Here is a 25,969-nt window from a genome sequence, read left to right on the forward strand (position 1 = left end):
GGCAGGTTACCTAATTCCTCAGATTGTGGCACATGAAAAACACTCAACAAATACTAATTCCCCTATTTTTCTTTCTCGCCTCCTTTGCCGAAGCCTCCTACTTCATTTCCAAATGATCTTCAGGGCTACTGCCAGACATATTTAGTTGTTGAGACAGGCTAAATTGAGCACCTAACTGAGCACTCCTAAGAAGAAAGCCTTAGGAGAAAGCCTAAGGACAAGAGCCAGTGGGACATGTGACAGAGAAGACAGGCCACTCCTGCTTTAATAATAATCTTACTTTCAAAAGGCTTCAGAAGTCATCTAAGTCTGCTCACCCCCAGCACGTGAATCTCTTCCACAGCAACTCTGCCTGGTAGTCATTTGACTTTGGCTTCAAATCTGAGCTGTCACTACTTTCCATTAATGGAGATAGTGTGCATGTTGGGGAGAAGGGAAGTAAAAATTTTCACACCGTTTTTTTTTTTTTTACAAATTGATATATTGGGGCCTGTAGGCCCGTTGAAGGAGAGAGGACCACAAGCACTCTCCGTCATTTCCAAGGTTAGAGAGCGTTCTTGGTTCCTGCTTGCTTGGGCTTATCCTCCTCCATCCTCTTGCAGGTGTGTATCCTCTATTTGGACGAAATGCTTCCAACCTCTCAGGAGCTGCTTTGCGAGTTCATGTGGTTCTTTCCTCTCCTTCCCCACACCCTGGGCCCGCTCCTGAGATGGATTCTGTGGACTGCAGCAGCCACAGTGAGTCTGAGCAGTTCCCCAGAAGGAATGATGAGATTCAGCTCTCTCCATCACCTGGCCACCAGAAGTCTCCTGCGTCCACCCAGGTCCCCTGCAACAACACCACAAGGGAAATCTGCCCAGCTGAGGAGGGCCCTGCCAAGTTGGATGGAACTTTTGCAGTCAGTATCCTGGTAGAAAGAGCGATGCATTTGAGCTTAAAAGGTATGCTCTACTTACTTTTCCAGGAGCATGTGTCTGACTCCTTAGGCTATGGTCCTGTCTTCACAAATCTTTGAAATCATAACAGAATCTGCAACAACTGTTAACCATCTTAATCAATAATAAATATATTTCTCAAGCCTAAAGTTTTAAGCAACATGAAAGCCTTTTTGAACTTAAGTGGACATTGCCAGTTATATATTAATTTTGTATATCATAAATTCCAGTCCAGAAACCTGAGTATCAACTTAGGTACTTCTCTTTTCCTTATCCACCATCAAATCATCAAATTCATTAAATTGTATCTCTTAAATTTCTCTTAGGACTCTTTTTTCCTTTTCATTGCTACCATTTCGGGCCCTCTTCATTATGTACCTGGGACCAAGAATTCTTAACACTGGATCCCTAAACCCCAGAGGACCCAAGGATAAAAAGTCAGGATGGTAAACTTGAATAGGAAAATAATCACATCTGAATTTTATTAACATCTAACTAAAAATTTAACATTTCCTACAGTTGTGAACGTAGGCATTAGACCCTAGTAATATTAGCAGTACCTATGAAGTTGTCAGCAATAGAAATCACAGTTATTTTCATATCACATTGTGGTTCTTGCAGATATCTTTTTATACCTGTCATTACTTCAAAATTATAGTAGTTATAAAACCTACAGTTAGATCTTGTTACATATTAATAAAGCATATATATTAGTAGGTCACAGCTTTTTTAGCATTTTGATAATGCTGCTAATATAATTTGATTTTTACATAATCCTGTGTATCTACATTATGCATTTAAAAAAACACACAGAGGAACACCTGGGTGGCTCAGTCGCTTAAATGTCTGCCTTTGGCTCAGGTCATGATCCCAGGGTCCTGAGATCAAGCCCCACGTCGGCCTCTCTTCTGTTCAGTGGGGAGCCTGCTTCTCCCTCTCCGTCTGCCTCTCCCCCCAACTCGTGTTCTCTCTCTTGCTCTCCCCCCCAAATAAATAAATAAAATCTTTAAAACACACACACACATTGGGGTGCCTGGGTGGCTCAGTCAGTTAAGCATCCAACTCTTGATTTCAGTTCAGTTCATAATCGCAGGATCGTGAGATCGAGGCCCGCATCAGGCTCCACACAGCATGGAGTCTGCTTAAGATTCTCTCTCTCTCTCTCTCTCCCCCACTCTGTCCCTCTCCCTCCTCTCTCTCTCAAAAAAAACAACACACAAAATTAATATATAACTGGCAATGTCCACACTGTTAAAAGAAGAGGCCCATAAACCTCCCCAGACAGCCAAAGGAGTCCATGGCACAAAAAACCCTTGCCTTACTCTTTCTTCAGCCTTGTAATCTCCTAAAACTTTCTCTTTGCCATCACCCTTCTCTTTTTCCTGGCTAATTCCAATTCCTCTCTTAAGACTAACTGTTTAGTTTCCCTGATGTAAAGGTCCCCTTCCTGTTTGCTCTCCCGGCAGTTTTTTGCCCTCTTTATCATAGCATATATCACATGGTATTGAAATTGTTTGCATGGTTTTCTTCTCTACTAGATATGAGCTGTTGAAGAGCAGAGACCTTATCTTATTTGTTCACTCATCATCCCTTCAACAAGACTTGTGTAGTATATGCTATGCAAGCACTATCCGTGGTGCTGGGGATAAAGCAGTGAACAACACAGATAAAAATCGTGCCCATGTGGAGCTTACATTCTAGTAGGAATATCCTCAGCTGTGTATTCCCAGACAGTAAGTTGTATGTGTGGGACTTTGAGAAAATTAGTGTCTCCCTCCATCTTGAATTTCTCATCTATAAATGGTTGGAATTAATACTTCTGAGATATGTGATGGCTGTGTGAGCCAGACAACCAAAGCCTTCAATATACATCTTTTCGTTTGGCCTCCCTACTTAGCACCTATCATCTCTGTGTTGGCCTCTCTCAATTTGTGCTGTGTTGGAACAGAAACTGTTCCAACAACAGGTAACTGTTGTTTAACTTTCATTTCTATTTCTCTCTGTACACACCACCAACAGGCATTATTCCCAGGGTATAAGCTGCTATAATGACTCCTGAGGTTCTCATCCTTCTCATAACCTTTGAAACCTTGAAATGTTTTATCTCAGGACAAAGTGTTCTCCAACTACAGTCCTTGCTTTATTGTATTAAAGATAATAAGATCCCCTATGAGTCACAAAATTGGGAAATAATTTTTGCTTTTTTATTGACTCACCAAAGCAGCCTATTTTTGACAAGTGTAATGTATAAAAACTGAATTTTTTAAAAGAGAAAAATCAATAGATGAATGAATTTAAGGAAAGCACAAAAAACTTTTCTTTTTTGTAAGAATTGTTCTGTTTCGTTGTTATTGCATAAAATAGAATTTAAAACACAAAAATAGGGTTTACATTCCATTTTAGGGGGAGTCCTCATATTGCAAAAGTACAAATACAAAGCAATACAAATATACTTGTAACTTTTCCATTAGACAGCAAGTTACTTTTTTTTTTTTTCTGTTTTTACTTTTATTTGCATTTACTTTATGCAGAATTTACTCCCAGGCCATAAGTTTTCCTTTCTTCAGTTTCTTCTGGGATATCACTTTCTTCTGTGCAACCTCCTCTTCTGGTTTAGGAACAATCTGCTCTTTTCAGTAAGGAGCATCTCCACGTGGCAGGAAGAGTCATGTATGGGTTAATCCGACCACAAGCTCTGTAAGTTCAGGTATGAGATATGACTGTGTTTGCTGGTTAACCCTGTCTACACTGTGTTTACCAGTCACTCTACCCCAGGGTGGGTATATATTGCACACCCAGTCCTGTGCTTACATCGCAAGAATGGCAGTTCAATTTTGCAAGTAGTAAATCTCTTTAGGGCCAGTGCAGATACAGAGAGGACAGAGCAAATAACACATTCTGTCCTCCGAGAGCTGATAACCCGTACACAACTACATTATTAATGTACACAATTAATGATATATAAAGCAAAATGTTCTGAAGGCCAAAAGGGCACTACAATATATAGTGTTTAGAGAGTTTAGAATAGAAAAATGAGATATTTCTGAGAAATCAGGAGAACTTTTTAGAATGAATAGGATTTCAGGAAGGTGGGATAAAACTCCAGGTGGGTATTTCAACTTAAACAAAGGTATTAAAGTGGGAAAGTATATGTTCTGGGCTTGCTTAGGGAGGGCATGGGGGAATCATGATAGCAACTGATCCTCTTTGGCTGTATCCTCTTTTGGCTGGTCATTGCAGGGGAGCTGTGAGAATCATGTAGCAATAGATAAGAAGATTGCTGAGCTCAACCAAGGGCTCAGCTAAGACTAATTGACATGATTTTAGCATGGTTGAGAATGCACAGTGGTGATTTCCTCCAGTAGTGTGTGGCTTCCTTTGCTTTCCTACCACAACAAACAACAAGCCATTCCCTGGGCCTTTGCTCATGCACCTTTCTTAGCCTGGATTCCTTTCTCCCTTTCCCCAGCTTCCAAGCTCCAGCTGGCATCCTGCTCTTCCCGTCATTCACCCTGTTCCAACCATGCTGGCCCCTCTTTGCTTTTTCTGAAATATAGACAGACTCCTGTCCCAGGGCCTTTGGATCTGATGTTCCTCTGCTAGGAATATTCTTAACTTTTGGCATGTCTTTAGTTAAATAACTTTGTCTCACAAGGCCTTCCCTGACCACCCATCTAAAATTGTAGTTCCTCCCCAACATTTTCTATCCCTCCTTCCTGCTTTATTTTTGTCTGTAGGCTTTAATAGTGTGTTTTGTTTATTTTCTGTCCTCCTAGAAGAATATGAGTCCTACAGAAACAGGGATTTTTGTTTTGTTTTATTTACACTAAATCCTCAACACCTAGAACTGTATCTGACACATAATAAGCAGTAAATATTTGTTAAATGAGGAAGTGGATGAATCTGAAGCCTTAGTCCAATGCCGCCTTCTCTCATTTCCTACTTTGTCTCTCCTGCAGGAAAATTGCTAGTGGGGAATTTAACAGAGGATAAGTCACAGGGATTAATAGATTTATTCAACAAATACTTATCAAGTTCCACTGTGTCCAAATACAAGGTATAGGATCATGGCCTCTTACACAGAAAATTTCTGTCACCTTTTCTCCATTCTTAGTGCCACCTTGCCTGTTCAGGCCTCAGAAACTTGGACGAATGGGATAGCCCTCTCAATGGTTGCTGCTTCCAGTATTCTCTTTCAATATCTTTTTCATTCTGCTGTTGAGGTTATATGTCTGGTCCACGAATATGACCTCTCTCAACTGAAAATACTTTGTTGGCTTCGTATCCCCCGCACTTGGTGACAGCACACAGAGTGCCGCCCACATGGCCTGATTTAATCAGTCTTCCCAGCTTCATCTTTCACCATGTCTTAATTCCACAGTTCACGTTTTGCTAAAACCCTTTTCTCTCTCTTACTACCAAGCCTTTGACCATGCATGCTCTTTTCTCTTCCTAGAATGCCTTTTTTCTCTCCTTTTCAACAAACTTTCTCATCTTTCGGGAATAGACTAAGTTTACACCAACACTTTGAAGCCTACTGACTACCTCTGTTAGCACAAAACCTCCCTCTAGGTTCCCCAATCTCCCCCATACCACCACCCCTACTCTCAACACTGTTTTTCTCCTTCATATCATATACTAGTCTGTGCTGAAAATGTCTAGAAATGTGTCTCTCCCCTAGCTGTCTGTTCATGGGACTGTGTGTTGTTGTGCCCCAGCACCCTGATCTTCATGATGCAGCTAAGCAAATATAATAATGTCCTCTTGTTTGTGAATATGATACTTAACACCTCTAAAATTTCTGGTATGAATTACCAATCTATAAATCGTTTGTTATTTGGCCTCTTTCTATTTATCCAGGGAAGAGCACTCATCAGGGTGGATATCTGACTTTCAGAGGTCTCTGTTGTCTCCTGATCCCCACCCTCAGTGATAGACCATATAGTCTTTCCTCCCACAAAGTCTATGTGTCTGTCAGGCCCTGGTGTTTGGTCCTGAGAATATAGGCCTGCACATCATCTCTCTGAAATGTGCCTTCCAAATGATGATATAATAGAAGATGTTCTGGAATGTGAGTCAGTGGACTAGGTTCTGACCCTAGCTAAGCCATTAACTTGCTTTGTGACTTTGAGCAAACCCATTTCCCTTCTCCACAGCTATAAAGTGTGATGCTCATACAAGTTCATCTCTTAAGATTCTCTTCGACTGTCATCATCTGAGAACATGTAGCTGAGGGCAACTCATGCACCCTCTCTGAGTCAGCCATAATTTGCCAAGCTTTTGTGAAAATCATTTTGCATGCAAGGCTGCATGCAGAAGATTCACCAACAGCTCTGAATTATGAGTTTTGCCCTCAGCAAAGCTTAAATCTGAAGCAGCTTTGAACTTTCTATGGTCCCCACTGTGGCCCTGGTTCTGAAAATAAAAGAGGTTCTTGAATACTTTTGTTAGAGAAAGCTCTGAAGACCCTTTCTTTATGAATCACCTTCAGTACTTCTCAGAGTTGTATTCTTACAAACCAGACATGACAGGCGTCTCTAGTTGTTTTACGAGTAAGGCACTGAGGAACAGAGAGGTAAAATTATTTAAGTTAATCTAAGTTATACTCAGTAAAAACCAAAATTATCTACGGTATCATCAGCCTTGAGAGGTTCCCTTTAACCTACCGAGGCAGGGTTAGGAGCCCCTCTGGGTTCCCACAGCTCCCTGCGCTTTTGGTATAGTCTTTCTCTTATTTTGTCTGTGTGTGTCTGTCTCCCTCAGATCAGGAATCAAACCTGACTCATCTAGGCCTGTGTGACACAGAGAAATTGTCAGTTAACATTGGTTTAACGGAACTGGACTAAGTTTTTGTTAATACACAAAATTGGGCATCACTTGAGGGAAAAGTTACCATGCATTCATTCCAGGCCAGAGGGGGAGCTCTTAACCAAATAGAGTTAATTAGACCTATTGCATTAGAAAAACCCTGGAGTAGGTAGTCAGGAAACCTGGCTTGGTCTTACAAAAGCTAGTTAGCCAGGTGTGCAGTGAGCAAGCCACTTTACCTCTCTGTTGGCTGGTTGCCTTACTTGTGAAATAGGGATAGAGTCACCTATCTTGTGTGATTTTCAGGTACATTATCAGGAAGAAAAGTTTATAAGCTATAAGGTGTTATCTGAACATAAGGGGTTGTTATTTTAATCTCTTTGAAACAATTATATCTTTCTTGATGCATATATTTATGTAAAACACAGGAAGTCTAGTGAATATGGTAAAGCTAGTTCATCTCAAGTCCCCTTAACTGCTCTTGGTGTGTATCCCAACCTGTGGGAGGTATAGTGGCTTTCTTCTGGGCAGCCTCCAAAAGTGTTTTAGAACTTGACCTTTTCCAGAAATGTAAACAGGCCCACCTGAATTTTCACCCACAAGGAGAGAGCCAGGGAAACCTGACAGACCTGCTTTCTCAAGCTGATTTGTCATCTGCCTGTTTGGCTGAAAGGAATATTTCTATTCAAGACTGAAGAAGGAAAAAATTTTCTTCCAAAGTCAAAATAGTAGTTTTATCTCAAGGCCTTTAGCAGATAGCATCTTCAAAAATAACAAACCTTAAAAGGGGTGGGGCGGGGTGGAGGAGGGGATGGGTGCTGTGAACGAGAGATCTGAGCAGTACTAGTAGACATCTAGAATCATAGTTTTATTGTGGCAAATGATTTGGGAGCACGTTTCAGATGAGGAAACTGATACCTAGAGAGCCAGAATGAAGTACCCGACATGTCATGCTAAATGAGGGTCAGAATACACAGGAACCTAGGGTCCTGCCTCTCAGAACCACAGTTGGTCCTCTCTGCTGATCTCTCTCGGAGCTTTCCTGAGCAGATGTGGTTGTCCTCTGCTGGTGCACACCGCAGGCAGACAAGGCAGCTTCTCTCATTTCTCCAAGCCTGGCAACTGTCTATAGACAAAGGTAGTAGTGAGTCTGCAAACCTTTTATAAGGGCCTTGGGCCTACTCCGTGCATTCAGGGAACTCTCAGTTTAGTGAGGGAAACACAGACACAAATTATTATAGAATGCTGTGGGAACTGCCAACACAGAAGCAGATTATCTCTTCTTAGCTGTGAGGATTTATGACATTTTATTGGAAGAACTCAGTTTTGAGAAGCTTGAGACTTTCTAAGGAAAGTGGGAGAAAGAAAGGTAAGGCTAAGAGAGAAAGAGCAGCTATGTCAGGGGGCGTCCAGTTATAAGAAATAGAACTCACTCCAGCCATTTAACATCATGTATGCTGAGAGACCCTGTGGTAATAGTGATGATGAGAGTTTTTGGTTCCTCTGGATCTCATAAATTATGTTTTAGATACTTCTTTTTCTCCTTTTCCTTTCTCTCCATCTATAATCCTGAGATTGATAGCACTTTAGAGCTGAAAGTGATCTTATGGAATATATAGACCCTGTATTATATAGTCTATTCAGCACTGTCCAAAAGAATTCTGTACTATGATGGAAATGTTCTATATCTTTACTGTCCAGTATGGTAGCCACTAGCCACATGTGGCTATTGAGCACTTGAAATGTGGCTAGTGCAGTTAAGAAACGGAATTTTTCATCTTACTTATTTTCATTAATTTGAAGTTAAATAGCCACATGTGGCTAGTGGTTATCTTGTTGGACAGCTCAGTTATAGACTATCTGGTATCAGCAATCATCTTCATTTTACATTTTTTCCCCCTCACATATAAAAGATTTTAATGTTATATTTTCTAACTTAAATTGAGTCCTCAACAAACAATTATATTTCTTTGAAGAGAAATTTAGGTCAGTAAGTTTAGGCAACATATTGAGATCTTATATGAAAAGTATGCTCTCTAATATCTCACAACTGTTAAGGTTGAATTTGTAATGAATATAATTCAGGACATTTGTGCTCCTTCTGTGGACCTCAGATCCCCCCCCCTCTATAAAACAGAGACATAACACAGAAATGATCTTTTGGGTAAAATGAGACAACTAAAGAAAAACTGCTCTAGGTCTTCATTAGCACTGGAACACAGCCTGGCAAAATGTGAAAAATACACATTCTGATTTCTGTGTTTGGGTTTTGAATGAAAGAAATAAAGAGCCTTAAAGCCTTCATATTGCCTCCATACAGCCCCCTAGTTCAAATTTACCCTTACATGCTGCTACTTACTGTCATAGGAAGGAGGGAAAAAAAAAACATTTTACTTTGTTTTAGGAGAGACTGAATGACTGAGTCTCCCACACTGGAAACCTGATCTTGTAAAAGTTAATACCAGCACAGTTACTCAGTAAAGTAACGTTTCTTTACTTTGGTGGGGCAATACAAAAAATGGCTGAGAGCTTGGACTCTTGAGCCAGAATCTTGAATTGAACTCTCTCAGTTCTATTATTTAATAAATGTGTGACCACTTAATAGATGTTTAATCTTTCTGTACTCCAGTTTTTTCATCTATATAATGGGAGTAATAATAAAACCTACCTCACAGGTAGGTTGTTGTAAGGTTCAAATGAGTTAATACATATATAGTACTTAGAACAGTACCTGTCACATAGTAAGTGATATATGTTACCCATTATTATTTATTTTTAATCCTTATAACCACTTAGGAGGTGTAAGTATCATAGGCCCCATTTGAGGAAGCTGTGGCCTAGAGTGGCCTTGCCTGAAGTCACATAGAATGTATACGGCAGAGCTGATAATTGATATTGTGACTCCTAAGTCTAGGGTGTTTTGCAGTTCTACTTTTGCTTCTCAATCCAGTATTTTCCATCATCCCACAAAGTGTAAGGAGACGGGAGAAGTCATCCCTCACTGGGGAATATTTACGAACTGAGCCTTGAAAGGACAGTTTTAGTAGCAGAAAGGACACGAGAAACACTTCAGATACAGGGAATAGTTAAAAATGGTCCTGCTTATAACTGTTTAATGGCAGGCTTCCAGCATGTTCTCTCTGGCACCGTACAGTCAGTCATTCCACTGTGTTCTATTTCAGGGAGTCCCTTGACCGAGCGGAAAGTGTTGACACCCAGTTGTTGTGTATCCTTTGCAACGGCTGATGATGCATCTCCTATCTACACCCAAGTGGTTGAAAACACAGATTCCCCCATCTGGAATTTTCAACAGCAATCAAGGTTTGTATTTTATGATATCCCATCAGCCTTCCAGAATCTTCTTTTTGTTCCAAGAGACAAACTCAGATCAAGGAGTATGAGGACACAACAATATTGAGTAGGCCTGGAAAATGCTTTTCTTATCAACCAGTTATTTAATCCTGGTGCTTATGAATTCACAGCTAGTAGTGGTTTAAAAGTCTTACTGCAGTATTTTTTTTTTTTTAACTCTTTTTGAGCTCTTTTGAGCTCAGTACAACTCAAAAATTATTCAGTAAAGACCTGTTATATGCTCTGCTCTGTTCTAGGGACTGGGAATTAAAGAAGATTAAGACAGTTCCTGCTATTGAGCTGTTCATAATCTGCCTGGGAAAATATACATTAGAATGTGACAAGTACTGTAAAAGTAGTAAAAAAGGATTCTAGTGCCTCTCAGAAAGATAATTTAGGCTAACCTAGAAGTTCAGGGAAAGCTTTTTAAATAAGATAATTCAGCTGAGGAAAAAAAGAGATAATTCAGCTAAGTATTGAAGAATGTACACAATTTATTTAGGTGAAGAAGGCAGAGCAAACTAATTTCAAGAAAGGCTGTGGATTGTATATCCTTGAAGATTCCTGGTGCAGTGCAAGGAGCCTGGGCTTTGCACCTAGAGAGACGTGGCCTCCAACCCCATCTCATTTACTAGCTGTGTGAACAAATTACATTATATCTCTGAGCCTCAGATTCCTCATCTGCAAAATGGGGTTAACTTCTACAGGGTTATTCTGAGGTCCAAATTAGGTGACATTTAGGAAAATTACCTCATGGTACATAGCAGGTACTCAACAAATGTTAGATCTCCTTTGGAAGCCTCAAAGAATTGGAGGTGGAGTCCTGTCAGGCTTGCCGCAGCACGGTTCAGAGGTCAGGGGCTGACGTATAGGCCCAGGGCTGAGGTGCAGAGCTCATCCTCCCTTTTCTTCGTTGTATCTGTTTCATCGTCATTAAAAGTGTGAGTTCTAATACAACTACTGTTACCCTTACCTTTATCCTGCGTCACCTATAAAGTTTCTCTCTTGTCCACCAACAGTAGCCACACCACATGGTGTCTCATCCGCTGTTTTCTCACAGTGTTTACGTACCTAATTGAGCCTCAGCAGTTGTTCACATGTCCAGTGTTTTGAAATTTGAGAGGCTGACCTGAGTCAGGAGCTAGAACTATGGTGACAACTCAGTACTATCTATGGTGAGCTACTGGAAATTATAGAAATTCTCGCCATTGTGGCCAGGTACTTGATCTAAAATATCAAATCTGCCTTAAAAGGCAGGAGGCTAGAGGGCTAAGCTTGTAAGTGAAGATGATTTATTCATTCAGAGCTTAACTTTATGGACTTGACAAAGGGACATTGACAGTCTCCTAATTTTATCCCCTCACTTTAAATACTGTGGACCAAGGGAGGTTACGTAGTCTTTTGGTAGCAGAGGAAAGATGAGAAGAAAAATGAGTAATGGTTCTGTTTACAGTTGCTCTATCACAAAATTGTTTCATTTGATGCTCCTAGCAACCTTGTAGGTAGAAAATACTATCCCATTTAACAGTAAGAAAGCCAGGGCTCAAAAAGTCTGAGTTCTCAGGGTCACTCAGGTGACCATAGTAGAGCTAGAATGCACTGACCACCAGCTAGAATTCAGATTTTTGACACAGTACTTACTTCACACAGTGCCTCTCACTGGTCTTGAAGTGGGTTCTCTTTAGTTCCCCAGGGGTATCTAGGGAAGGAAATTAAGTCTCTTGGTGTTCCCTGGATCTCCTCCTGAAGCCATGGCACCTGGTGTGGAACTTTCCAAATCTTTGTAATTTAAAATGGTGTAAGTCGGGCGCCTGGGTGGCTCAGTTGGTTAAGCAACTGCCTTTGGCTCAGGTCGTGATCCTGGAGTCCCCGGATTGAGTCCCGCATCGGGCTCCCTGCTCAGCAGGGAGTCTGCTTCTCCCTCTGACCCTCCTCCCTCTCGTGCTCTCTGTCTCTCATTCTCTCTCTCTCTCAAATAAATAAATAAAATCTAAAAAAAAAAAAAAAAATTTAAAATGGTATTAAGTCACTTCATATAAAATGTATTAGAGGTGTTCATTGACCTCCACATCACCTTCTTTATCTGCTATGAAAATTGGATACTTTCTTATTTTGGTGCCTTGCCTCTGTACAGTGTAGCTTTAGAATCAAGCGAAGTAAGCTTTAAATCCTAGCCCTGCCACTTACTCCCATGTGACCTTGAGCAAGTCACTTCACCTCTCTGAGCCCACCTTTTTCATCTGTAAAGCAGGGATAATAATGCCATGTCCAGGCTTTTGTGCAGATTACACATATATGAGACACTAGGCACCATGCCTGGCCCACAGTAGGAACTCAGTGGATGTTGTTTTTCCCTTCCTCCTCCCTTCTCACCATTCCCCTTTCCACATTAGATAAAAAGAATCCCTGCTCTGCTCCAGTAAAACTGTTCCTTACATCTTGAGGAGCTCCCTTTCCACACTCCCTCTCATCCTGAGAAACAGAGTTTCAATGTGGCAGATATCATCAGGTGGGAAAGTACTGCATCAGGGGAGCCTGATCGCAAGTCTTGGCAAGTTACTTCTCTCTGAGCTTCCATCCCTCATTTTAACTGTGAAGGTAGAAATACATCCTAGAAGATGACCATGAAGTTGAAATGAAAATGTTAGGAAAGTGCTTTGCATGCTACAAGATATTCTTCAAATCTAAGTTTTGTACGGCAGATGCTTCCTACACCATTAATTTATGGTGGTTGTTTTTCTTAATAGGCTATCAAAAGAGCTTCTTTTGGACCCTCAACAAACTCTCGTCTTCAAAGTTTGGCATAAAGGAGGTATGAACTCTATTCTGTGAATATCTGTCTGTGAAAATAAGTTCACATCCTGTTGACAATTTCCCAATCCTTTTCTTTTTTTAACCAAGTGAAACCATGGCACTTGTGATGCAGGGGATGCATATATGTGTTAGAGGGAATCTCACAGAAGCCACATTATTCTCCTAGGGAATTTAAATCCTTGGAAGTCATGTCATTTTGTTTGACTACCTGCTTAGTGCAGAAGTCCAAGTACATTTATTTTATTTATTTATTTTTTTTTAATTTTTTTTTAAAGATTTTATTTATTTATTTGATAGAGAGCATGAGAGGGGGGAGGGTCAGAGAGAGAAGCAGACTCCCTGCTGAGCAGGGAGCCCGACGTGGGACTCGATCCCGGGACTCCAGGATCATGACCTGAGCCGAAGGCAGTCGCTTAACCAACTGAGCCACCCAGGCGCCCAGTCCAAGTACATTTAATCTTTCCAATTGTATCTCAACAGTCACAGCGTACAGCCTGCCATACACAAGTGATTTCTCCCCCTTTGTATGATGTTATACCTTCTATTGACTCTGGCTTATTAACCAAGACCCCAGCATTTTTAAGCAGTACCTAAGACTAGAGTCTTGTTTTAAGAGCCTCCCCAGGATGGAGGTGCTGACATCATGATCCTTGAACCTAGTTTTATTCAGCTACCATTATTAAGAGGCGCAATTCAACAACATCAAGAGCACAGACTCTAAAGCCACATTCTTGGGATTCAGATACCAGTTCTTACCCCTTACAAGGTAGTATGACCTTGGGTGAATGACTTCATTTCTCTTTGCTTCAGTTTCTTTATTTATAAAATAGGGATAATAGTACCTACCTCAGTGGGAGAATTAAATGAATGCCTGATACTTAGTAAAACCATCTCAGTTTTTATCGTTCTTATTAGTGAATGGCAATGTGCTGAGAACTTTACAAACATCTCTAATCCTGCAATGTAAAAACATAATTCGTTCGGTGTTACAAATGTAACACCTGTTCAGTGTTACAAATGTAATACCTGAGGCCCAAGGAAGTTTAGCGGCTTGACTAAGGTCATATACCTATTTAATCAGTGGAGCCAGGCACCTGGGTGGCTCAGTCGTTAGGCGTCTGCCTTCAGCTCAGGTCATGATCCCAGGGTCCTGGGATCGAGCCCCGCATTGGGCTCCCTGCTCAGTGGGGAGCCTGCTTCTCCCTCTCCCTCTTACTGCAACTCCCCCTACTTGTGCTTACTCCCTCTCTCTGCCAAATAAATAAATAAAATCTTTTTTAAAAAATCAGCGGAGCCAGGATTTGAACCCAGTTCCGACTGGCTATACAGCCTTCACCTTTGTACTTCACCATGCTAGTAACATTGGCTGGGAAAAGTGAGTGGATGAGGACATCCAGCTCTCTCACTGCTTCTATACTTAGGAAATTTTGTCTTAAGTAAATCCCTCCTATAAATCTAGCTCCTTTAGGATTCTTGCTAGGGCCTAGTTTCCAAACCTTCAGTTGTTTTGAGACTACAGCATTACAGTTTTTATTTGCCTGTGATAAGTTTCAGAGCTAACCCCAGAGCCTCATAAAGACCGGAGAGTAGTCAGTGTGTAAAGGAAATTGACTTACCTATCTCTCTTCTAGTGCTTCTGTTTGGAAATGATGCTGTGAATCCGATTTCGATGATTTGTCCCATGCTCCTGCCTTGGATTCACTTATCATGTCCCCCACCCCCACCTAACCTCATAAATGTGGCAGGAGCTGATCATAAATCCATTTTCTCTGAATCAACACAAGGAATTCCTGCTGTATTTAACTAGGCTTCACCCTCCTCCCTGCCTTTCTATTCTTCTCTTTTCTCTAAAGTACTCCAGAGATTGTCGAGCAGACCAAGGTTTACCTCAATTCAGCACTTACTGTAACAAGAAAAAAAAAGAGTAACTTTGGTCTTATATGGACCTGGATTCAAATTTTGGCTCTGCCATTCACAAATTACATGACCTAAGCCAAACACTTTACCTCTTTGAGCCTTTGTTTCCTTATTAATAAAATTAGGATTATAGTACCTGGCCTACAGGATTTTTATAAGGATTAGAGATAATATTTATAAGATTTTTGGCACATAATTGGTACTTAATAAATGGAGCTATTTTTATTATGCCTACTATGTGTCAGATACTGTGCTAGGGCTATTTGGTATAGAGAAGAACAAAATAAATTCCCTATCTTCCGTGACCCCTAGAGAATGCTGTAAAACCCTGTTGTAAATGGAGATGGGGAAAATGCCTAGACCCAGCTGACCACACTTACCTAGCTCTGTCTCTCAGTAGAGGTAGAGGCCTCTCTTCCCTTAACTCCACCCTTTCCACACAGCCTCAGCTATGCAAGCCAGACCAAGCTGTGTTCAGTGAATATTTGAGTTCCTACTCTATGCTAGGCACTATGCTAAGTGCTAAGGATTCAAAAGTAAAATAAGGCATAGATGGTCTCTGTCCTCATGGAGCTTATGTCCCGGGGGGGAAGACAAACAATTGGAGGATAGTATGATGAGGCAAATATAGGGTGTTCTCGTAGGGGATATCTGACTCAAACTGAGGATGTCACAGAAGGCTTCCTGGAGCTGATAAATGAAGGGCATGACATAGTATAGTCAGAGGCAACAGCAAATACAAAAATCTGGAGTAAAGAAAGAGTATGAAGTAAGTTTGAGATCATTAGAACATAAAACTACAAAGAAAGAATGATGGGTTGCCCTGCTAAATATGATATTAAACTGAGCTCTTCAAAGCTATTGTTTTTCTCAATGATCAACTTAGCCTGATTTCTCCTCAGGAATGTTTAAGATGTAGTGCTTTCGTGTTAGGAAAAACCCTCAACGTGTTACCTAAAGTTACAATCTATTAAGAACAGGTTATGCTTGGATGCCCAAATAAAGCAAGATTATTTTTCTTTGCAAAGCTATAAAAAAGTCTTTGTGGAGTGGAAATTAAAGGTTCTAGCCATCATTCTTCACTCCCATTGGGTAAGAATTACTTGACTCCTACTCTGAGGAACACAACGTCAAACGTTCCTAGACTCTTAAGTCTCGGAGGATCTTAAGTTGAAGAGGATCTTGGTTCAGTCCTTCTCATTGTATATGTGAGACTTGAGGTTTGGGGAGTTAAAGTAATGTGTTTTCAAATCAAAGCCACACTCAGATTAGCTGTTGTGGTGCATTGCTTCTTTGTCCCACTCTATGTTGGCCAGTTCATTTGTGTTCTCAGTGGTTGTTTATCAACTTTTTCATGATGTGGGAAGATTTATGCCAGGAATAGAGAGTGTAGGAAACATAAAGCGAATGATACTTGGTCTCAGCTTTTAGGTAGGTCCCAGTCTAAAGAAGAGCAAGCTGTCTAAACAAATGTTAGGCAGTGTGTAATGAGTTCATTGTCACCAGCGGCATGTATAAGAAACTGGGAAAACTAATGGCCACTCCTCTTAAAAATTTCCAGCTACTTACATGTAAGAAATGAGGAACAAGAAGCAGTGAGTCTGAGAACAAAGGTCGTTGCATGGTTGCTTGTCCAATCAAGAAGGGGTCTTCTTACTCAATAAGGGCAGCCCTGTTACAAGCCTGAGTCCAAGCTCTTATTTTGCACCATGTACTGGTTTTCTAGGGAGAGTTATTTGTCTTTCTTTTGTGATTTATATCACTTTTGTTCTTAATTAAATATAATACATATGTACGTTATAGAGAATTTGAAAAATACAGACAAGTATGAATGGGAAAATGCAACTCCCTCATAATTCCAAGGGTGATGATCTTTCAAATGATTTCTTTCAAGACCCACTGCCCTGAGGAAAATCACTGAGACGTGATAATGTAGGGAAAAGAAGAATTTGCTGTTTAAGGTTGTTTTCCAATTGCCTATATCAAGAAAACAAAACTGAACTCTGCTAGCTTTTCCCTGCCATACAGAAAGAGAATTTTTGGTAGTGAAAGCAGGCTGTCTCTCTCATTCTCATTATTTGTCTTCTCTGCGAGGAGCCTCTAATGTCAGTGGCAAGACTTGCCCAGCCACGCTGCCCAGCTCTTCTCTTTCCCCCACAGATGAAGAGAGGGTGATTGGCTTTGCCTCGGTGGACCTCTCCCCACTTCTTTCTGGCTTCCAGTTTGTCTGTGGATGGTACAACATCACAGACTTCAGTGGAGAGTGCCAGGGGCAGATAAAAGTTGCTATCTCCCCTCTGGAGAGTTTGATGCACTTCAAAGAAGAAAGACAATCAAGACGTGGGGTGGAGACCCCGGGATCCCTGGTACGTATCCTGATTCAGTCCTAACCAGTAAGGGTTCCGCTGAGCCAAATCTATAAGAAGATCCTTTACATGTGTTTGGTACTTCCCAGCTTACAGAACACATTATGTATTTGTGTCTCATAATGACCTCATGACCTGTTTAGGGTGATAAAAATTACACAGTGGCGTACATAGTGGAATTACACAGTGGTGATGGATGCACAACTCTGAATATATTAAAAACCACTGAATTGAACAATTTCAAAGGATGAACTTTATAATACATTGATTATATCTCAATTAAAAAAATTTTTTTACTTGAGTATAGTTGACACACAGTGTTACATTAGTATTGGGTGTACAACACAGTGATTGGACAAGTTTATGTGTTATGCTGTGCTCACCCCAAGTGCAGCCACTATCCGTCACCATACAGCACCATTACAATACCATTGCCTGTATTCTCTGTGCTGTGCCATTTATTCCATAACTGGAAGCCTGTATCTCCTACCCCCTTCACTGATTGCCCATCCCCCTCCCCTCTAGCAACCGTCAGTTTGTTCTCTGTATTTATGGGTCTGTTTATACTTTTTTCTTTGTTTATTAATTTCTTTTGTTTTTTAGATTCCACATATAAGTGAAATCATAGGGTATTTGTCTTTCTCTGTCTTATTTCACTTAGCATTATACCCTTTAGATCCATCCATGTTGTCACAAATGGCCGTATCTCAATTTTTAAATAAAGTAAGATTAATTGCAGCATGGAGTTTGAAACCACATTCGTTGAACTTTTTAAAAACTCTATTACAGGGCGCCTGGGTGGCTCAGTTGGTTAAGCGACTGCCTTTGGCTCAGGTCATGATCCTGGAGTCCCTGGATTGAGTCCCACATCGGGCTCCGTGCTCGGCAGGGAGCCTGCTTCTGCCTCTGACCCTCCCCCCCTCATGTGCTCTCTCTCTCTCATTCTCTCTGTCTCAAATAAATAAATAAATAAATAAATTTTTTTTTAACTCTATTACAGGGGCTCCTGGGTGGCTCAGTCGTTAAGCGTCTGCCTTCGGCTCAGGTCATGATCCCAGGGTCCTGGGATCGAGCCCCGCATCGGGCTCCCTGCTCCACGGGAAGCCTGCTTCTCCCTCTCCCACTCCCCCTGCTTGTGTTCCCTCTCTCACTGTCTCTCTCTCTCTGTCAAATAAATAAAAAAAAAACTTAGTAAAAAAAATTTAAAAAAAAACTCTATTACATTAAAATCATTGCTTTTTTTTTTTTTTTTAAGATTTTATTTGTCAGAGAGAGAGAGCACAAGCACAAGCAGGGGAAGCAGCGGGCAGAGGGAGAAGCAGGCTCCCCTCTGAGCAAGGAGCCCAGTGCGGGGCTCGATCCCAGGACCCTGGAATCATGACCTGAGCTGAAGGCAGACGCTTAACTGACTGAGCCACCCAGGTGTCCCTAAAATTGTTCTAACGAAACAGATGATCACAGGGGAAGAAAGGAAAAAAACAAAACAAAATCAGAGAGGGAGACAAACTATAAGAGACTCTTAATCATAGGAAACAAACTGAGGGTTGCTGGAGGGGAGGGGGTGGGAGGATGGGGTAACTGGGTGATGGACATTAAGGAGGGCACATGATATAATGAGCACTGGGTGCTATATGCAACTGATGAATCACTGACCTCTATTTCTGAAATCAATAATACATTATATGTTAGATTAACTGGATTTCAATAAAAATTTCTGGGATGCCTGGGTGGCTCAGTCAGTTAAGTGTCTGCCTTCAGCTCAGGTCATGATCTCAGGGTCCTGGCACTGAGTCCCACATTGGGCTCTCTGTTCAGCGGGGAGCCTGCTTCTCCCTCTGCCTGCCGCTCACCCTGCTTGTGTGTGCTCTCTCTCTCTCTGTCTCTCTGACAAATAAATAAATAAAATGTTTAAAAAATAAATAGATAAATATTTTTTAACTGTCAAAAAAATAAAAAGAGAGGGAATGGAAAGAGGGGACTCAATGATAGTAAGTACAGACACTCAGGGAGTTTAACTATAAAAGAAAGAATTTTCCAGACTGTCCCAGATGGGGGAACTCTATCAAAGCAAAGATCGTAGGGTTTTTTTCATCTCTCTTATCATGCATGCCTGGCCCAGGGTCTGGCAGGATGGGAGTCAGTAAATATTGAATGCATGAATGACTGCATGAGAAAGTGATGAAGAGTTAAACAGTTGCTGTGGAAGAAGGTCTTTTCACATCAGCCCTGGTAGTCATGAGACAAGAAATACCACAGCCAGATTATCCTCACATGTAAAATAAAATGATATCCAGTCAGGAGTTCACAAACTAGCTGGAAGAGCAGGAGCATAAGCAAATAAAGTAACTAAAAAGCAATCTGATAGCATAGTATATAAAATGGGGATAATAATAGTACCTGCCTCATAAGATTATTGTGAAGTTTAAATGAGAAAATGCATGTGAATTGCTTAGTACAGCATTCAACACATAGAAAATACTCAGCAAATTTTATTCGTCTACATACAGTAAATTTTTTAAACACAAATTTACAAATTTATTTATACTTCTTTGTTCCAAAAGGATTTGTGGTGACAGGTATACCATTTTTCTCATTGTTTCTACAGATCCCAATATATAGCCCCTTTTCCTTCCCTGCCTCTGATATGTGTACTGCATTTCCCAGCTGCATTGCAAGATGGACCCCAGAACAACTTGCTCACACCTCATCAAAGGAACTTGATTTCTCCTCTCCTGAGAGGTGAGTGAGTTTTTGATGGGAAGAAATAGAGAGTTGGATATCTGCTAACTGGTTTGGCATTTCTCTCTTTCCTTTATTGGAGGAACAAACTAGAGACAGGGAAAGAGCTTTGTTGATCTTCAGTCACAGCCCCTGGGAACTCCAGGATCCTATGAAAGCAAATTTTTTTTTATAAGACAGGAAACTAGAACTGTTACTGCTATCAAAAAGGTAGCTTCAGTGAAAAGGACGCTTCTCTCTTTTCCTTACAGGCCTTTAGCCTTTATCCCTAAAATCAGTCATCACATGTCTGAGATCTTTCCCTTTCCAAACCTAGGAACCAGGATATTTTATAAAAAGCAACTGGCCCATCCAGATGCTTCACCACACCAGCCATGGACATGCGTATGGATATCAGGGCGAGAGCATATTCCATTCTCTCAAAGGGCAGGGTCTAGGAATAACACTGCTGCTTTCCACCCCACTCCCTTCCAGGCCCTAGTGCCATTTGTCATCCCCCTGCCTCCACCAGTCTTTCCCGTGTCTATCTCTCTACTTCAGGAATAAGGCAAGGGATCTTTCCCTACAACAGCCATTCCTACAGCAGCAGTTATGAGTAGACCCTTTATTCTATAAAGACACTAACACCACTTAGCCACTCAAAGGCCCATTTCAGCACTGTGTAGCTCTCTACCTGCTTACCACATGAAGAGTGCCTCTGCCCTCTGTATAAAGGGCTCGCATGTGTCTGTCAAACCCTAGATCGCAGGCTTAAATAATTGTTCTGGTATTCTGGTGTAATTTTATGGGTGTTACTTTGACCATAGCCAATCCATGAGACACAGGGAGGATAGGGGTCCTGGTACAACGATAGAAATATAGATTGATGGTGAGGCCGCTATTTAGTAATTGTAAAAGCTAAGTTTAGTGGTTTGCTTTTTGTCCACATAAAAATATCCCTATTCCAGGGACGTCTGTGTGGCTCAGTTGGTTAAGCATCTGCCTTCGACTCCCAGGGTCCTGGGATCGAGCCCAACATCAGGCTCTCTGCTCAGCAGGAAGCCAGTTTCTTCCTCTCCCTGTGCCCTCCTCCCCCGCTCATGCTGTCTCTCTCTCTCTCTCAAATAAATAAATAAATAAAATCTTTAAAAAAAAAAAAAAATAGGAACCATGTTCCTACTTCAGGAGGACCATATCAAAATGACATATTCTGATCCAGCTAGCCATCTAAGGCTAACCAAATTGTGGTATATTCCTACAATGAAATGCTACTCAAAAACTTTGCAAAAGGCAATATTGATATACAAAATGAATCTCAAAATAATTAGGTTGAGAGAGAAGCTAGACAAAAGAGGGTACATTGTATCTGATTCCATTTATATAAAATTCTAGAAAACTCATACTTATCTATAGTGACAAAAAGCAAATCAGTAGTTGTCTAGGGTCAAGGGAAAATGAATAGAGCAAGAAAAACGGAGGAACTATGAAGGACAGGAGGAAACTTTTAAGGGTGATGAATATGTTCATATTCTTAATGTTTCTTTAAGATGTACACATGTCAGAACTCATAATATTGTGGCTCAAAATTATGCTATAATTGGACCAAATAGTCAGTTTTGATACTTCTCCAATAAAGGGCTGTTATTTGGTCAATAATTTTTCAGTCACAACAAAAAATTATAACAAAAACATACCTCATATGGGGTGCCTGGGTGGCTTAGTTGGTTCAGTGTCTGCCTTCGGCTCAGGTCATGATCTTGGGGTCCTGGGATCAAGCCCCATGTCGGGCTCCCTGCTCAGCAGTGAGCCTGCTTCTCTCTCTCCCTCTGCTCCTCCCCACTGCTCATGCTCACTCTCTCTCTCTCTCTCAAATAAATAAAATCTTTTTTAAAAATACCTCATATTATAGACTTTAAATATGTGAAATTTATTATATAACGGTTATACCTTAGTAAAGCAGTTCTCAGACATTTCTACTGCAGAACTTTTTTGTACTCTTAAAAATTATTGGTGGGCGCCTGGGTGACTCAGTTGGTTAAGCGACTGCCTTCGGCTCAGGTCATGATCCTGGAGTCCCTGGATCGAGTCCCGCATCAGGCTCCCTGCTTGGCAGGGAGCCTGCTTCTGCCTCTGACCCTCCCCCCTCTCATGTGCTCTCTCTCTCTCATTCTCTCTGTCTCAAATAAATAAATAAAATTAAAAAATCTTTAAAAAAAAAAAAATTATTGGTGACCTCAAAGAGGTTTCTTTAGGTAAGTTATATCTATCTATTTTTACCATATTAGAAAAATTAAACTGAAAAGTATTTTTAAAGATTTATTTATTTCAGAGAGAGAGGGAGAGAGCACACACGAGTGGGGAGAGAGGCAGAGGGAGAGAATCCTCAAGCAGACTCCCCACTGAGTGTGGAGCCCCACACAGGGTCAATATCTCATGACCCCAAGACCATGACCTGAGCCAAAATCAAGAGTTGGACACTTAACCAACTGAGCCACCCAGGCACCCCTAAACTGAGAACATTTTAAAATATAATACACAGGGGCATCTGGGTGGCTCAGTCGTTAAGCGTCTGCCCTTGGCTCAGGTCATGATCTCAGGGTCCTGGGATCAAGCCCTGCATCAGGCTCCCTGCTCGGCAGGGAAGCCTGCTTCTCCCTCTCCCACTCCCCCTGCCTGTGTTCCCTCTCTCTCACTGTGTCTCTGTCAAAAAAATAAATAAAAATCTTTAAAAAAATAAATAAGGGGCGCCTGGCTGGCTCAGTCGTTAAGCATCTGCCTTCGGCTCAGGTCATGATCCCAGGGTCCTGGGATCCAGCCCTGCTTCGGGCTCCCTGCTCCGTGGGAGGCCTGCTTCTCCCGCTCCCACTCCCCCTGCTTGTGTTCCCTCTCTCACTGTGTCTCTCTCTGTCAAAAAATAAATAAAATCTTAAAAAAAAAAAAAAAAGAATAAAATACTTAAAAAATAAATTTAACAAAAAAAAGTCCAAAACTTACTCTTTGAAAACTACAAAACGTTGTTGAAAGAAATTAAAGAAGATCTAAATAAATGGAGGGACATCCCATGTTCACAGATTGGAAGACTTAATATTGTTAAAATGGCAGTATTCCCCAAATCAATCTACAGATTCAACACACTCCCTATCATAGTCCCTGCTGGATTTTTCATGGAAATGGGCCAGCTAGTCCTAAAATTCATATGGGAATTCAAGGGACACAGAATAGGCAAAATAGTCTTGAAAGAGAAGAAAAAATTCCTAATTTCAAAACTTAACACAAAGCTCCAGTAAACAGTACAGTGTGCTACTAGTATAAGGATAGAAATCTAGATCAGTGGAATAAATTGCCAGTCCAGAAGTAAACCCATGTGCCAAGGATGCCAAGATGTCTAAGGTGCCAAGATGCTTTAATGAGGAAAATAGTCTTCAGCAAATGGTGCTGGAGCAACTGCATACCCACATGCAAAAGATTGAAGTTGGACCCCTTCTTCACATTGTATACAAAAATTAACTCCCAAAGGATCATATATCTAAATGTAAGAGCTAAAACTATAAAAACTCTCAGAAGAAAACAGGAGTAAATCTTCATGACCTTAGATTAGGCAAATGATTCCTTATAAAAGACACAAAAAGCAGAAGCAACAAAAGAAAAAGTAAATTAGATTCATCAAAATTAAAAACTTTAATGCCACAATTAAGAAAATAAAAAGGCAACCCACAAAATGGGAGAAAATATTTGCAAACCGTAGATATCTGATGAGACTTATATCCAGAATATATAAAGAATTCCTATAACTCAATAATAAAAAGCAAATAACCCAATTAAAAATGGACCAAAAGGGGCGCCTGCGTGGCTCAGTCAGTTAAGCGTCTGCCTTTGGCTCAGGTCATGATCCCAGGTCCTGGGATCAAGCGCCGTGTGGGGCTCCCTGCTCATCAGGGAGTCTGCTTCTCTCCCTCCCTCTCCCCACCCTGTGCTTGTGCTCGCTCACTCTCTCTCTGTCTCTCTCAAATAAAATCTAAAAAAAAAAGAAAGAAATAGTTTACAAAAAAGAACGGACAAATGATCTGAATAGACAAATGTCCAAAGAAGATATACAAATGGTCAGTAAGCACATGAAAAGATACTTAACATCATTAACTATCAGGAAAATGTAAATGAAATCCATAATGAGATACCGCTTCACACCCACTACAATCAAAAGGACAAGTGTTGGGAGGATGTGGAGAAACTGGAACCCTCATACATGGTTGGTGGGATTTTTTTAAAATGGTACAGCTGCGGGCCGCCTGGGTGGCTCAGTTGGTTAGGCGACTGCCTTCAGCTCAGGTCATGATCCTGGAGTCCCGGGATCGAGTCCCATATCAGGCTCCTTGCTCAGCAGGGGGTCTGCTTCTCCCTCTGACCCTCCCCCCTCTCATGTGCTCTCTCATTCTCTCTCTCAAATAAATAAATAAAATCTTTAAAAAAAAAAAGAGTAAAAAAAATAAAATAGTACAGCTGCTTTGGAAAACAGTCTGGCACTTCCTTTTAAAAGGTTAAACATAGAGTAATCATATGATCCAATAATTCTACTTCTAGGTATATACCCAAGAACAGTAAAATCATATGTCCACACAAAAACCTGTACATGAGTGTTTGTAGTATCATTATTCCTTATAACTTAAAAATGGAAACAACCAAAATGTCCATCATCTGATGAGTAAACAAAATGTCTCTATCTATATCTATATATATCTCTATATAATAGAAAATTATTCAGCCATGAGAAGGAATGAATTACTGATATATGCTATAGCATGGGTGAAGCTTAAAAACATGCTAAATGGAAGAAGCCAGTCACAAGAGACTATATATGGTTATTATTTCATTTATATGAATTATTCAGATTACGCAAATCTACAGAATCAGAAAGTAGATTAGCAGTTGCCTAGAGCTGGGAGGTTTGGGTTTGAGGGTTTGGGGAGTGGAGGAAATGTGGAGTGATTGCTGATGGGTATAGGGTTTCTTTTTGGGGTGATGAAAATATCCTAAAATTGTGGTGATGGTTACACAACTCTGAATATACTAAAAACCATTGAGTTGTACACTTTCACTGGGTGAATTGTATGGTATGTGAATTATATCTCAATGAAGCTATTATTTAAAGAGAAGACAATTATTGCTGGAGTCCAGTTCGTGAATACCTTGGTAAGAAATTTGAAACTTGTTTTATAGATTTAAAAAACAAAACAAAACAAAACACTGCAGCTGTGTCAAATTCAGTGCCTGCCCACCCCGTGGCCGGCACTGGCCTGAAAGGCTGCCACAGAAACACTGTGATCCATGGGCCCTGATCCCCCATGCTGGGCCTCAGGGATAAATTTGGTCACGGACACCTCGCACCGCGCCCCCCCCAAAAAAAAGAGAAACCAAAGCTAGAAAGGAACAATGGTGATTGAATAGGGAATAGGTTAGTACACAAATGCTTAGAACAGTGCTTGGCACATTAAATAAGGACTCCATAAATAGTGTTGTTCTTATTAATTGTTATTTCAGACCTATGTTTTTAAAAAAAATCACTCAGGCTATAATGTGGAGAATTTATTAAAAGAGAATGGGTAACACTTAAATCAATGGAAACAAACGGAAAATCAACAAGAAAACAGTGGCCTTGAATGACACATTGGACCAGATGGATTTAACAGATATATGTAGAACATTCCAACCTAAAACAGCAGAATACACATTCATTTCAAGTGCACACGGAACATTCTCCAGAATAGATCACAAATTTAAAAAGATTGAAGTCCTATATATCTTTTCTGACCACAACACTATGAAACTTGAAGTCAACCACAAGCAAAAACCTGGAAATACCACAAATACATGGAGGTTAAATAACATGCTACTAAACAATGAATGGGTCAACCAAGAAATCAAAGAAGAAATCAAAAAGTACATGGAGAGAAATGAAAATGAAAACACAACGGTCCAAAATCTTTGGGATGCAGCAAAAGCTGTTCTAGGAGGGAAGTTTATAGCAATACAGACCTACCTCACAAAGCAAGAGAGATCTCAAAT

General features: G+C 40.7%; 1 protein-coding gene and 1 non-coding gene across 6 annotated transcripts in view; both read left to right on the plus strand.

Annotated features, from left to right (window-relative positions):
* Positions 1-25,969, plus strand: part of C2CD3 (C2 domain containing 3 centriole elongation regulator) — a 146,568-nt gene that overhangs the window by 87,956 nt on the left and 32,643 nt on the right. For all 5 annotated transcript variants that reach the window (XM_064576936.1, XM_064576934.1, XM_064576932.1 and 2 more), the window contains 5 exons: positions 603-941; positions 9,926-10,064; positions 12,842-12,906; positions 16,986-17,191; positions 19,797-19,930. In XM_064576936.1, coding sequence (XP_064433006.1) covers positions 603-941; positions 9,926-10,064; positions 12,842-12,906; positions 16,986-17,191; positions 19,797-19,930 — 883 coding nt within the window. The remainder of the gene's footprint in view (positions 1-602; positions 942-9,925; positions 10,065-12,841; positions 12,907-16,985; positions 17,192-19,796; positions 19,931-25,969) is intronic.
* Positions 25,152-25,286, plus strand: LOC123858118 (small nucleolar RNA SNORA5). Its single transcript, XR_006794075.1, has one exon. It is a non-coding gene; the product is annotated as a small nucleolar RNA SNORA5 (small nucleolar RNA).

The sequence above is a fragment of the Mirounga angustirostris genome, unplaced genomic scaffold, assembly GCF_029215605.1.
Source record: "Mirounga angustirostris isolate CCGP_5_RB_7025 unplaced genomic scaffold, mMirAng1.0.hap1 SCAF_13, whole genome shotgun sequence".
Taxonomy (NCBI): Eukaryota; Metazoa; Chordata; class Mammalia; order Carnivora; family Phocidae; genus Mirounga; species Mirounga angustirostris.